Source organism: Pygocentrus nattereri, chromosome 1 (genome assembly GCF_015220715.1).
Source record: "Pygocentrus nattereri isolate fPygNat1 chromosome 1, fPygNat1.pri, whole genome shotgun sequence".
In the NCBI taxonomy this organism is placed as follows: Eukaryota; Metazoa; Chordata; class Actinopteri; order Characiformes; family Serrasalmidae; genus Pygocentrus; species Pygocentrus nattereri.
This window is the reverse complement of record NC_051211.1, coordinates 35,107,582-35,121,165: the sequence shown is the minus strand read 5'-3', so window position 1 is coordinate 35,121,165 and position 13,584 is coordinate 35,107,582. Positions and strand designations below refer to the sequence as shown.

The following is a 13,584-nucleotide window of genomic DNA, read 5'->3' as shown; positions in this document are numbered from 1 at the left end:
GGCCTGAGAAATGGTTACACTTTATTAGAACCCTGCTACATACCACTGACATAGAAATGCTGTAAACATGATTTCATGACAGCTTATAGAAGTCTGGATGGTAATTTGAGAAGTATGTCATGACAATTAATTGTAAAGGTAACAACACACTGTTACAGTACTGGACATCTAGAGTGCATATGACATCTGTCTTGACATGTTTATGGCATGTTTATTTCACTGCGACCAGCAGGGTTCAAGAAAAAAATCTAAGGGTCTATTTGTGCACCAGTCTGTACATTAAACAAGGACAGAATGTGTCCGATTTGTGCCTGAAACAGGCAAACAAGACTCAAAACATCAGATAAAAAAATGTATTTGTGTGTACGGGTGGGTCGGTGGGTCCTTGTGGGTGTGTGTGGGTGTGTTATAAAACAGTCAGTCTGCAAGAATGCATGAGAGACTGCTTTTGTGGCTGCTGCTATCACCATAAGATGTATGAGGTAACAGAGCAGAGATGTGTTTGTGTGTGTGTGTGTGTGTGTGTGTGTGTGTGTGTGTGTGTGTGTGTGTGTTTGGACACAGCTGTGTTTAGGGAATTCTTCCCATGGTGGGAATTTGTGAACTGGAGTCTCCCGAGTTTAAATTCTTATGGTTTTCAGCTGGAACATGACCAGACCTTGTATATCTCTCCATCCTGGAATGTTTTCGTCTGAGTGTGTACGTGTTTGAGAGAGACAGAAACAAGCAAATCAGAAGAAAGAGCAGCAGTGGGAAAGTTACTGTCTAAAATAAACTCTCCTGCCTGAAATAAACTTTGTCAACTCCAATTTTTTCAGTCTTATGTGGCATTTTCTATACAGAAGCAAACACAGTGTACACACAAGCTCATACATGAAATACACATCTGACACATGTGTATGTAACAACCAGTTTATGATATAATCCTTTTTAAGGGGAAACTTTTGTCCTTACTGACTGAAATTCTGTGGCATTTTACATACAAAAGCTGCACTTTAGTATAACAATTTTGTAACACACCTACACACACACACACACACACAAGGACCCACCGAACCCACCCGTACACACAAATACATTTTTTTATCTGATGTTTTGAGTCTTGTATGCCAGTTTCAGGCACAAATTGGACACATTCTGCCCTTGTTTAATGTACAGACTGGTGCGCGAGTAGCAAAAAATACAGTGTCATAAAATAAAAAAATACCTTTTAAACAGTATCATATTTTTTTAGACTGTCACTGGGCGGGAAGGACAAAAGAAACCTTCTTGGCTTCACCAACAGCTTCAGTATGCTTGATACAGGGGGCAATATACAATATGGGGGCATTTTTGCCCTTTGATTAATTCTGATGCTGGTGTGCACATTACAATGTTTTTTTTAGACTCACCGTAGCATTTGACTTCTGGATCACCCCAGAACAGTTCTCTACACTCCTCACATGTCCTGCCACCAAAACCAGGCTTACAGGAGCATTGACCAGACAGCTGAAGAACACACACACATGCACAGTGTTCAGTACAGTAGTCTCTAGCAGATGTGTATGTGTTTTCCTACTAACACTGAAAACTAGCTGCATATTTAAAGTGATAGTTCTGTGCTTAGTCGTGTTTGGCATATGATGTTTGCTTTATAGTTTTTTGTATAATGCTGAATTATCACTGTATTTTAATTAATCTTAAAATGCATTGATGTCAACCTCAATGTATTTCAAGTTTAAATAATGCTTAACTGAATGATTGATACCTTTGGAACGACACTCACCGGCCACTTTATTAGGTACAGTGCTAGTGTAAAAGGTTGGATCCTCTTTTGCCTTCAGAACTGCCTTAATTCTTCATGTCATACTTTCAACAAGGTGTTGGAAACGTTCCTCAGAGATGTTGGTTGGTTATTTGAGTTACTGTTTCCTTTCTATCATCTCGAACCAGTCTGCCCATTCTCCTCTGACCTCTCACATCAACAAGGCATTTTTGTCCACACAACTGCCGCTCGCTGGACATTTTCTCTTTTTCAGACCATTCTCTGTAAACCCTAGAGATGGTTGTGCGTGAAAATCCCAAGAGATCAGCAGTTTCTGAAATACTCAGACCTGCCCGTCTGGCACCAACAACCACGCCACATTCAAAGTCAGTTAAATCCCCTTTCTTCCCCATTCTGATGCTCGGTCTGCACTTCAGCAAGTTGTCTTGACCACCTCTACATGCCTAAATACATTGAGTTGCGGCCATGTGATTGGCTGATTAGCTATTTGCGTTAACAAGCAATTGAACAGGTGTACCTAATGAAGTGGCCGGTGAGTGTATGCTGCTAACAGAAATGTAGTGAAATGGCACTGTTTTAAGAGCTAAGCCATTCTTCCCACCTAATTACAGTACAAGCAAACAGCTCTCAGGGACCTCTAGCCTAGAAGAGCTGTGGCATCACGAGTTGAAAAAACCTTCTTAGCCAACTGCAGCTCTCAAGACCCTGCACTTCAAGTATATGAACAGTTATACTGTCTATTTACTAGCTACTTTATTACAGCCCCCTAGCTCATAGCTTCGTATTGTTGGGCAAATCCTATAGCCCTTCCTCCATGGTCAGTTTCTGACTACAGAGCCACTCTTGGCCAAATTTTTTTGGCTGGCAGAGCACTTTCAACCTAGCAGTGACACTGATGTGTGTAAAAACCCTAGAAACACCACTTGTACTAGCATCACACACAGAGCTGTGCTGAAAAAGACCCACCACAAGTAATACCTGAAAAAACAGCAGTCTTGTGGTCAGACACTGACCAACTATAAATGGAGCAGAGGGGGCTAATAAATTGTACAGCAACACATGGGTTACTGTCTCTACATCTATTTAGTGACCTATAAGTGGCCAGTGAGTGGAAGTACAACATGGAGACTGTAAGAAAGTGGACAGTGAGTCTATTAACCAGGTTTCAATGTGCCTTTTTGTGTGTGGAAAGCAAGGTGTGAGTGCTCACCAGGTCACACGAGAGGCTGTAGGAGTGTATGTGGTGGCACTGGCATGGCTGACAGCCATCTCCACTGTTAATGTTCCAGGTGTTGGGGGCGCAGTGATCACAGTGTAGTCCCTCCACTCCGGGCAGACAGGCGCACTGACCACTCACACGATCACACTTACACTCACCATCCACACAGCTGTGAGCAACAGTGCCCAGTGGCAGGCACATACACTCTATATCCACACACAGACACATACACACACAAATAGAAAAAGGGTTTTGTCTGAACAAACACACAGATACCCATTTTGGTAACACTTTTGTTTACAGTTTCTGTGTAGTTATATTTACCAGCTAAGTATAAAGTGCAAACCCAGTGCTTTGTAATTATTTTGCGCAATGTGATAGTAAGTTCCAAGGCAGTCTAAATTACAAAAACATTGCACATTTTTTACCCAAGTATTTTGAGTAAACAGTACAGGGTACTTATATGATGGAAAAACATTGTATACATATACAGGGTGAGTCAAAAGTCACAGGTATTTTTTATGCTGTCACAAGCCTCCACGATGCAGTGCTGAAGGTGGTGTTTGTTGCGGATTTTCTCAGCATACACAATTTGTTTGAGATGACCCTAGAGATAAATGTCGATAATAAAACAAAACAAAAAATAAAATAAAACCTGTCCTGTGACTTTTGACTCACTCTGTATATTATGAAGAGTCTTACATAGCATGTACCTGTCTATTACCTATAAACAAAACTGAATCTAGACTGTAAAAGGAAATAATGGTTTTTACTGTGGTTTTCCTGAGTCCTTAACATTTACTTCAGAAACTATTTTTGCACATTGTACAGTCATATGCAGTATCTCTCAAAAGTGAGTACACCCCTCACATTTCTGCAAATATTTTATTATATCTTTTCGTGGGACAACACTACAGAAATGAAACTTGTATATAACTTAAAGTAGTCAGTGTACAGCTTGTATAGCAGTTCAGACTTACTGTCCTCTGAAAAGAACTCAACACACAGCCATTAATGTCTAAATAGCTGGCAACACAAATGAATACCTCTCACAGTGAACATGTTCAAATTGTGACAGGCTGACCTCCCACTTCTTCAACCTCTGCAGCAATACTGGCAGCACTCATGCGTCTATTTTTTGAAGCCAACTGCTGAACATGTGGACTCAACTTCTTTGGCCGACCCTGGCGAGGCCTGTTCGGAGCGGAACCTGTCGCTGTATTACCTTGGCCACTGTGCTATAGCTCAGTTTCAGGGTGTTAGCAATTTCTCACATCCTCACAGAGTTCTTTGCCATGAGCTGCCATGTTGAATATACAGTGGCCAGTATGAGTGAGTTGTACCCAAAACACCAAATTTAATAGCCCTGCTCCCCATTCACACCTGGAACCTTGTAACTCTAACAAGTCACATGATACCAGGGAAGGACAATGACACATTTGGGCACAATTTGGACATGTTCACTGTGAGGTGTATTCACTGAATCATAAATCCAGACAAGGGACCCCTGAGAGTTGCAGGGTTAAATAAATACATTAAAACATTAAATAATAAAAAAATGCATCACTCACATACTTAAGGACATACATGCAGAACATGGAAAATCAAAGGACTTTACAAGCAAGGAATCACAGCAAACAAACAAAGTTATTTTTATGTAATGTCAGGACACGGGATACATCAGAGCCCTTGTGTATTATACACTACTGGTCAAGTTTGGAATCAGTGTTTTCTATAATATAAAACCAATCTGGTTGGAGACTACTGTATAAATTGATTTGAATATGTTAGCCCTGTACAACTTCACATGGTTTTCATAATTAGCAGGATACTAGAAAGGTGAAATTAAAAAATTTAAAACATATTCGTTTTAAAAAGACTGAGAAAGCTAAACAAGATCAAGAATGAACTTATTTTAATGAACATCCAGACTTCATCATATTTCAAAATTGAAGATAAAGGGAGATAACGTGAAAAGAAATTTTGTGAACAAATAATAGTATTATTTTTCAAATAATAACTTTATAAAAATGATTGAAATATTAATTAAAACATCTAAAAATACCTTATGGTGTCTAGCCTGTATTATTTACATAGAAATATGCAGCCTGTATTATTCTATAGAAATACAAAAATTGCTAATTCCATCTGATATAGTGTATATATGTGTATATAAGTGTATCTATGTAATAAGAGTTTTCTTATTCACTTACTCTGGCAGCTCTGAGTGCTGGCATCTCCATGGTAACCAGGGCTGCAGTGCTGGCACCTGTGGCCCTCACTGTGGAACAGGCATTTGAGGCAGACGCCTGTGCGGGCATCGCAGGACCCTGGGTCATGCATGTCGATGTTTCCGTTACACTGACATGGATGGCATCGTCCACCCACCACCTCAGGGTTGCCATAGAAACCAGGAGCGCATTCTTCACACCTGGGTCCTTTAGAACGAAATGAAGGTGCAGTGAAGCTGTTTGGGTATGTTTACGGGTAGACTCACTCTCCTAACTTCTATATGACTTCGGGGTCATGGATAGGTGATGACATTATGTAAAACTACTAGTTTTATTTATATATTTATATACATACATTTTAATTGTTTGGATAAGAAGGAATAGAATGTATGACAATGACTTCCACTAATGAACAGCCTGCTGTCTCCGCTCTTTTTTATTGGATGAACTTCATGCAAATAATCTGAGTGCTGGCCAAACAGAGTGTTGATGTGAGGTACTGAAACCACATGTGTCATGGCCATAGTCAAGTTACATATGGACATCTAGTGGGAGATTATTACAATGAGCAAAATATAAACTCCACCCAACAAAAAGCACATGTGTCTCCGCTATGCTCTATTATTGTTTTTAGGAGCTGCATTTAACCACTGGTGGATCTAGGGCCGGGGTCACAGGTCAGTGGCATCAGATATAATCTGACTGGCCCCTTAAATGCACCCCCTTCAGACACGTGCCACCTCCAGTCACATCACTGACAATCTCATCACTGTCTGTGCTACTCACGTGAATGGTGTAGATTGAAAGAGTTTCAAGAGTGCTGCTGGATAATATAAACTTAATTAAAGTTTCTGGAAATCAGTGCTTTAATGGTTTCTTGAGCATATATCACAAATATGACATCTGCCTTCAATAACTTTAGAATGTTGGATGCAAAAAAGCTAGTATTATTAAATTAGACAATCAGGTATCACTTCAATTTGTCTGAAATTGATATAGAACATGTTGATTTCTGTGTATTGTTCTCCCGTTGCAAGCTAAGTGATCGTCCACAAGTGGCAATCGTGGCAGTCCAAGCAAGTTACATAGAACACAAATGACAGTGAGTTTTTAGAATGGCCTCCATTTATAATAACTGTTTAAGAAGGATCTTAAAAGGAGATATTTTCCAAATTCTGTACATACTGACATTGGTATGGTAAGCAATATGTTATTTTAAGCAAATATTTCAAAATACCTGGAAAGCAGTAGAGTTTTTGATATGATTTGAATTGCCATAGTTTTTGAACTCAATAAACTGAATTTTTTACAATCTGCATCTTACAAAGGTACCCAATCCCACTTTTATAACACACTTGATCCAATTAATAGATGCCTTCAGGCATCTGAAAATTAGACACAGGGGTGCTGGACCTGAACTCTCCAGGGTGGTGGATCTCCAGGACCAGGATTGGTCCCTTTTGTTCTACAACAATTACCCGTTTCCCTAAATGAATGCACCATAATGCTTCAATTTCATTTAAAATAACTAAATGTTTTACATTTTCTAAGCTAAATGTTCCAAGCCTCTGAACCATCTACAAGGGGTTGGCTTCTGAACTTGTCCCATTTTTCACTGCTTATGGGTTTGTATGTCTGTATTTGGTAGTTGTGACATTATTAGCTCCATGATTAAATTTCTACCATGTTTGCTGCTGAATGTAAAACCACACTGAATAATATGAATAATATATGTGTATGATGTAAATAATATATACAAATATATAGATATTATGAGCTATTGTGGAACTCTTAGAGTTTGAAGACATTTAAGCTCCTGAAAAAAAAATCCAATACAATAACGTAATGTATAATTACGATTGTATAATTACAATAAAGGCAGAGGTGCTATAGTAGAGCTTTGTATTGAAACACAGAGCATCACTTTAAAATGGGTGCATGACTTGGCTACCAGGTTAGCATCATGTCACACAGCAGGCAGGTGTGTCTTTACCTTTATATCCTGGACTGCAAACACAGACGAGCTGGAGTGAGTTGAGTTTATGGTAGCAGGTGTCAGCAAACTGTCTGCCACTTCCCGGGCCATCAGGGCACATACAAGGCCGACACTGCTCTCCACTGCCTAGCAGTGCATTGCCATGGTAACCATTTTCACACCTAGTGAAATGAAAGTATTGTCACCAATACTAGAGAGCAGTGAAAGACTTTACAGCAAAATGATGTGTACAGCAATAAATCACGCATTGCATTGCAAGTATGGCACATTAAATGAATAGTCGTCCCCTCCCCCCAATCCCACATATACATCTTTACTTTTCTATTGGGGCTATGAGACTAACATAGCTTATGGAAGCTTATACCCCAGGCATCTGATGTTTTAGCCTATTCCCCCCCGCCCCCAAACATTGCAGACTCTCTATCTCTATATATCTCTCTATATATATTTTTAAGTAGTTCTTTGTTTGTTGGACCTCACTGGTCACGCATGGTGCAATGCATCATAACTACTTAAGTACCAAGGTGACAATCCATCCAAAACCACATACCACTTCACTATACATATAACACTAAGGAATGCACTTGTTTTAATGTGTTTGACATTCTGTTTAATATGGTACACTGCAAAAAATATTATTGATATATGTAATATTTCTCAGATTTGTTGTAAGCTTATCATAAGATTATTTACTTATTTCTAGACTGATGTTATGTGATTGTAATAAGTTCAATTATCTAATTTTATTGGTAGATTTTTTTTTTATTGGTAGATTTTTTTGCTTATATTTTGTTATAAAAAATACACTTGAAACTAGCCAAATTATCTGGCAATACAAGGAGATAATTTGACTTACTTAAATCACTGAAAACACGTAATGTCTAGAAGCAAGTTATGTAATCATAAGCTTACAACTGTCTTAAAAAGAGAAATATCAGATGTATTAACTATATTTAACATAATTACACCTGCCAAGACACTTTTTTGCTGGGTAGAATGAGCCTGTGTTTCTAGCTTGGTCAGCCATGAAATGTATGACTTTGGCTCAAATTCTGGTTCTGGAAGGAAGTCCATAGAGACTATGTAAATTATTGTTATTGCAAAGATGCTGGTGTCCAAAACAAGTACATGAATCACTGAGTAAATTCCACTGAAATTAACGCTAAAACTCTCCACATCCTGTAATATCTCTAGGGTTAGTCCCCATACCTCTCGCAGTGGGTTCCAGTGGTGTGGTCTCTACACTCCAGGCACTGTCCTGTATGTGGGTGGCAGTGTTGACTGTGGCCATTGCAGAAACATGGCTGGCAGTGAGGGAAGCCCCAGTGGTTATGCAGACAGTGGACACAGGTACGGCCATAAACACCTGGTAAACATGAACACTGGCCTGTGGTGGCATGGCAGAAGGCATTCTGTGAGCCCAACGAGTCACATTCACATGCTGCAGGAGAGGAAATGTCAGAAAACACACATCAGTGTAATGCACAGTACAATGACTAAAAAATAAAAAATATCCCATGAAGTGTTATTATACAGGACGAGTCAAAAGTCATAGGACAGGTTTTTTTTATTTTATTTTTTATTTTACTATCAACTTTTATCTAAAAATAATTGTGTATGCTGAGAAAATCCGCAACAAACACCACCTTCAGCACCGCATCGTGGAGACAGCATAAAAAATAAAATAAAACAGTGTCCTGTGACTTTTGACTCACCCTGTATATGAAATATTACACACTACTGTTCAAAAATGTATTGACATGACAGAAAATGGACAAACAGACTGGTTCCACATTGGCAAAGGAGTTAGACAAGGCTGCACACTATCACCATACATGTACCACTGAGTAAGAGATGCAGGACTGAGGGGAAGATGATCAGAGATTCAGAATTGGTGGAATTATCATCAATAACCTTAGGAATCAGGAAGATGTGAAGGCCCTTATAATAATTTAAGAATAGAGAGAAAGGATTAGTCTTCAGCTGAATAAAAGAAATGGTTACGATAACGGGAAGAGTTGCTAACTTTACCACTGTTGGTGAAGATCTAGAAGTAGTGGACTGTGTTTGCCTATTTGAATCAACAAAGTTATACAGCAGCCAAGGACAAGGATGAAGGAGCTTGAAAAGATCTTCGAATGTACTGGTATGCGACTACAAATATCAGAACTGTCCAGGCGATGGTCTTTTCTGTGGTCTTTATGGATGTGAAAGCTGCATTATAAAAAGGCAGGACGGGAACAGTATTGATGCCTTTGATGTCTAGTGCTAGCAAAGACCTCTGAGAGCACATTGGATAGCAAAGAAAATAAACAGATGGATCCTTGACCAAATCAAGCTTCGACCTCTCACTTGAAACCCAAATAACCAAACTGATGCTCTTATTTTGGACATGTTATGAAAAGAACTAATTCATTGTAAAAGACAGTTATGCTTGGAACAGTTGAAGACCAAAGAGGAACAGGACAGCCAGCAACAAGATAGAAGGAGACAATCAGAGTATTCATGAGCATGAGATGTCATAAGATGCCTGAAGAACCAAACAGAAGACAAGATATTCTGTATAAACACTGTCTGTATGATCACCAGGAGGCAGAGTGAGATTGCGGTATTATCAACTAGACAAGAAGGAGTTGCCTGCCTCAAGATTTGAGTACCACTTCAAACAAACTAATAATAGAATAAATACAACTAACATGTATATAAGTAAAATAAGTAGTGATGTTGTGTGTGTCATTATGTTTGTTTAACCATTTCAAAACCTTTCCTTATGGCAGCCCAGTATTATTGTGGTTACCACCCAATACCTGGTTTGGCTAATCAATCAAACTAACTGATAAGATTATCACATACTTTTTCAAAAAAGAAATTCTTATTTCTTTTAACTATATTTATGAGTATTCTCAACAATGTGTTTAGATCTCTAAGACATTTGCACAGTGTACATATACTCACGTCTGCAGCCGGAGGGTCCGAGCTGGAAGGTACCGGGAGCACAGGTGTCACACTTCTTTCCCATCACATTCGTCCGACACTGACATTGCCCGCCGATTGAGTCACATACCAAACTCAGCGAGCCCCTCAGATCACACTGACACTCTGTGTGTGTGTGTGTGTGTGTGTGTGTGTGTTTGTGTGAGTGAGAGAGAGAAAGAAAGAAAGAAATACACACAGCTTTATGACTGTGACTCACACTTGGTTTGTTCCTATTTCATGACAGTATATTTCCTATAACTCTTAATGCTACTAAAACATAATCAATACTCTCATTAAAGTTTTTTGTCTTATAACATTGTCACACCCTCATCAGTCAGTGCCACTGGATGATTGAATTATGATATTTCTCAATTACATGGATTGTAAATACCAGGCTGGCTGTTTTGTCTCATGATGAGGTCTTACTAACATTTTCTATGCTTTTCTTCATTCTGAGGTGTTTTATATTTCCTTTTTCTTGGTTTCTGGTTAATCAGAATTGGACTTACATTTACCTGCTTGTGTTGTGAATATTTATTTGTGCTGAATTCAGATTCAGATTTTGGTTACCTGTCCCATCTTTTGTGTATCACAGTGTATTTGACCTTGAACTGTGTTTATCCCCTGACGCTGTTTTCTTGGGTTCTGTCTGGTTCATTTTTAGACATTAAAAGGACTGTGTTTACATCTTTCTCTACTGATTCATAAAAACACTAAATATTTACTATGATAATTCTAAATATTGCACTGGCAATATACATGAATTACATAACGAAAGAGAGTGATAATGAGTGAGAAAGGGAGACATGAAAAAGTGAATAGACGCCCGTGGGATGGTGGTGCGCTTGAGCCAACTGACGATAGTATCATAAATTGACAATAGTTTCTATCTATCACAACTGCTGGAGTAATTTCAACATCAAAAAATGTGCCATCTGTAGCCTTAAGATGTAGAAAAGTAATCATATTTGTCTTCTTTGATTTCTTTGTGCTTTATTTTAATGTCAGTCTAAATATGCTGTGTGGCTTCAGAAAATTCTTTCTTTTTTACCATGGTTATGCTTTTTAAACAGATAAAGTCGTGTTGCAGCTTTCCGCCGCCAGAACACCTTCCCTCCCGAAACATGTATGAGGGCTTAAAACCTCTTTTACTTTGACCTTGTGGTTACATGAACGCTAACAAAAAGACAAAGGCTAATATTGTTACTAATATCCTAATGATAACAACAGGCCATAGTAACAATAAAGGACGTCTACATTAACAATATTTTTAACAAGAAGCTATTTATCAGCTATAAACAACTTTTTAATTTATTAAACCTACAGCAAAAACTACCAAAACATAGCAAGAACAAGTGTAGCTTAAAAGTTGCAGAGCAGATGGTGGATCTTTTTGTATGATAGTTTCCAGTGTTATTACAGTGTATCAAGGCATTTGTCTATGTTTGTGTACTGGAACAGTGTGTAAGTGTGTGTTCTGACCCATAGCCCCTTGGTGCAGCAGGGCAGATGCACTGAAGATGTATTCTTTGCAGATATCAGTCATAGGGGTTTTCTGGACACTCTGGCTTCGCTCTAGGCAGCGGTACTTTTGAAACATCTCCCAGGCTGCCTGTCGGTCAGGTGACCCAGAGAACAGCTCCAAATCCCTCACCACTGGTAGCAGCACAATCTACACACAACACAGGTCATGCTAAGATTAAACGCTGAGTGGTTGGGTAACCCACTACTGACGCACAAACTATGACAGACGTGGTGTGTGTGTGTGTGTGTTTGAGACAAGGATACTCACAGAGTCGATGAGCATGTGTGGATGATGATGAAGATCATTTGATGAATAAAGGGCCAGTAACATTTCCACTGTGTATTTCTGACCTTTTTCTAAACACAGTGGTCTGGACAGAACCACATACCTGCAAAGACACACATACACACACATGCACAGGTTTTCCTTCTCTGCACAATATAGCATTTCATAATCTTTATCCAAAAATGTATCTTGGCAATGAGCCCCCTAACCAATGTTTGAACTGCGTGCTGTGAGCAGCATCTGTAAACACTCATTTTCAGATTAATGTTTCTCTGGGTGTTTTTGATGAATGAAGGTATTCTAAGCTAAATTATTGTTACAGTTCAATCTTTAACTGTGACACATTGTTGATGGAATCGTGTGTTTGTAATACATTGTAAGGCATACTGTAATTACAATGTGTAGCAATATAATGCCATTAGGTCATTACTAGCTTTTATAACCAGCTTACATCACCTTAGCTAACTATTTACAAAGTCATTCTAGAAACACATTAATATACCATTCAGTTTACAATCTTGTACTTATTAGTCATGTAATCTTGCTTGGTGGCGTTATCATCCAGAGCAAAGAGTTTGCTAAGTTGTCATTGGCTTTAGCTGTAAGTGTTAGCAAATACATAAAAAACTTCCTTGGACATCATTGGTCCAGTTGACATCAAACTTGAGTACCAATAGAAGCGGAGCCTTTCGGTACTGAACCAATGGACAACGGAAAAAGCAGTTTCAGTTTTCATGTGCCAAAGGTTTTAGTGCTCTGTCCACTGTAAAAATGATTTACATCTGTAAGTCTATAACCTGTAGCCCTAGCTTTTACAATGCATCCCTGACACCAAGTTGAAGTCCAAGTGGTGCCATCACAGTTCATGAGAGCACAAACCCGACCATGCAAGATCAACACACTGTCCATATGAACGATGCTCTGCTACAGTCACGTAAATCATGTTCAATGAGCCTACATAGATAACACTGAAAAAAACACATCTTTAACGGATGCCCAGTGTTTTATACATTTGGGCAGTACTGTTAGGTGCTTTACTTGTGACATTTTTCATTCCAAACAAGCAGGAGCACCCGCAATCCCACTTAATCTGTTAGTCTTAGTATTTAACAGTTGATTAGATGAGCCCCTAGTTGGCTGCAATGAAAACCCAAAGCCATGTTGGCCCTTTCTGGATAAGACTGGATTCCTTTGGTTTAAATAAAAGTGAAGCAATTAAAGAAAATCATGTGGCACATGAAAGAGAATGAAGAGCAATAACTGGCCTAATACCTAACTTAATTTACACTATTCTCATACTCAGTAATATCAGTTATCAGCCCAAGATTATGACATACACAACCTAGACTATGTTACATAAAAGGCTGTAGATCAGCTCACACACATGCAAACACACTACCTGTATCCTGGGGGCAGTGAAACACTCTGCTGGTCAGCGTAAGGAGGTGAACAATGTGCAGATGGTGAGGGAAAGCCAGTGCGCACTACATCCACCATCACCTGCTCCCACACATCTGGCAACTACAAACACACACGTAGCCTCAAAAAGATATCACCTCTTAGAAGCACACCAACCATACTGCGCAT

At 39.0% G+C, this 13,584-nt stretch overlaps 1 protein-coding gene across 1 annotated transcript in view; it reads right to left on the bottom strand.

The window, feature by feature from the left end:
• lamb1b (laminin, beta 1b) overlaps positions 1-13,584 on the bottom strand; it is a 54,547-nt gene that overhangs the window by 16,211 nt on the left and 24,752 nt on the right. Inside the window, exons 15-23 of the mRNA XM_017696941.2 lie at positions 13,397-13,518; positions 11,980-12,100; positions 11,670-11,859; positions 10,167-10,310; positions 8,421-8,652; positions 7,209-7,372; positions 5,198-5,422; positions 2,976-3,190; positions 1,392-1,488 (exon numbers count right to left, since the gene is read on the bottom strand). Of these exons, the coding sequence (XP_017552430.1) occupies positions 1,392-1,488; positions 2,976-3,190; positions 5,198-5,422; positions 7,209-7,372; positions 8,421-8,652; positions 10,167-10,310; positions 11,670-11,859; positions 11,980-12,100; positions 13,397-13,518 (1,510 nt within the window). The remainder of the gene's footprint in view (positions 1-1,391; positions 1,489-2,975; positions 3,191-5,197; positions 5,423-7,208; positions 7,373-8,420; positions 8,653-10,166; positions 10,311-11,669; positions 11,860-11,979; positions 12,101-13,396; positions 13,519-13,584) is intronic.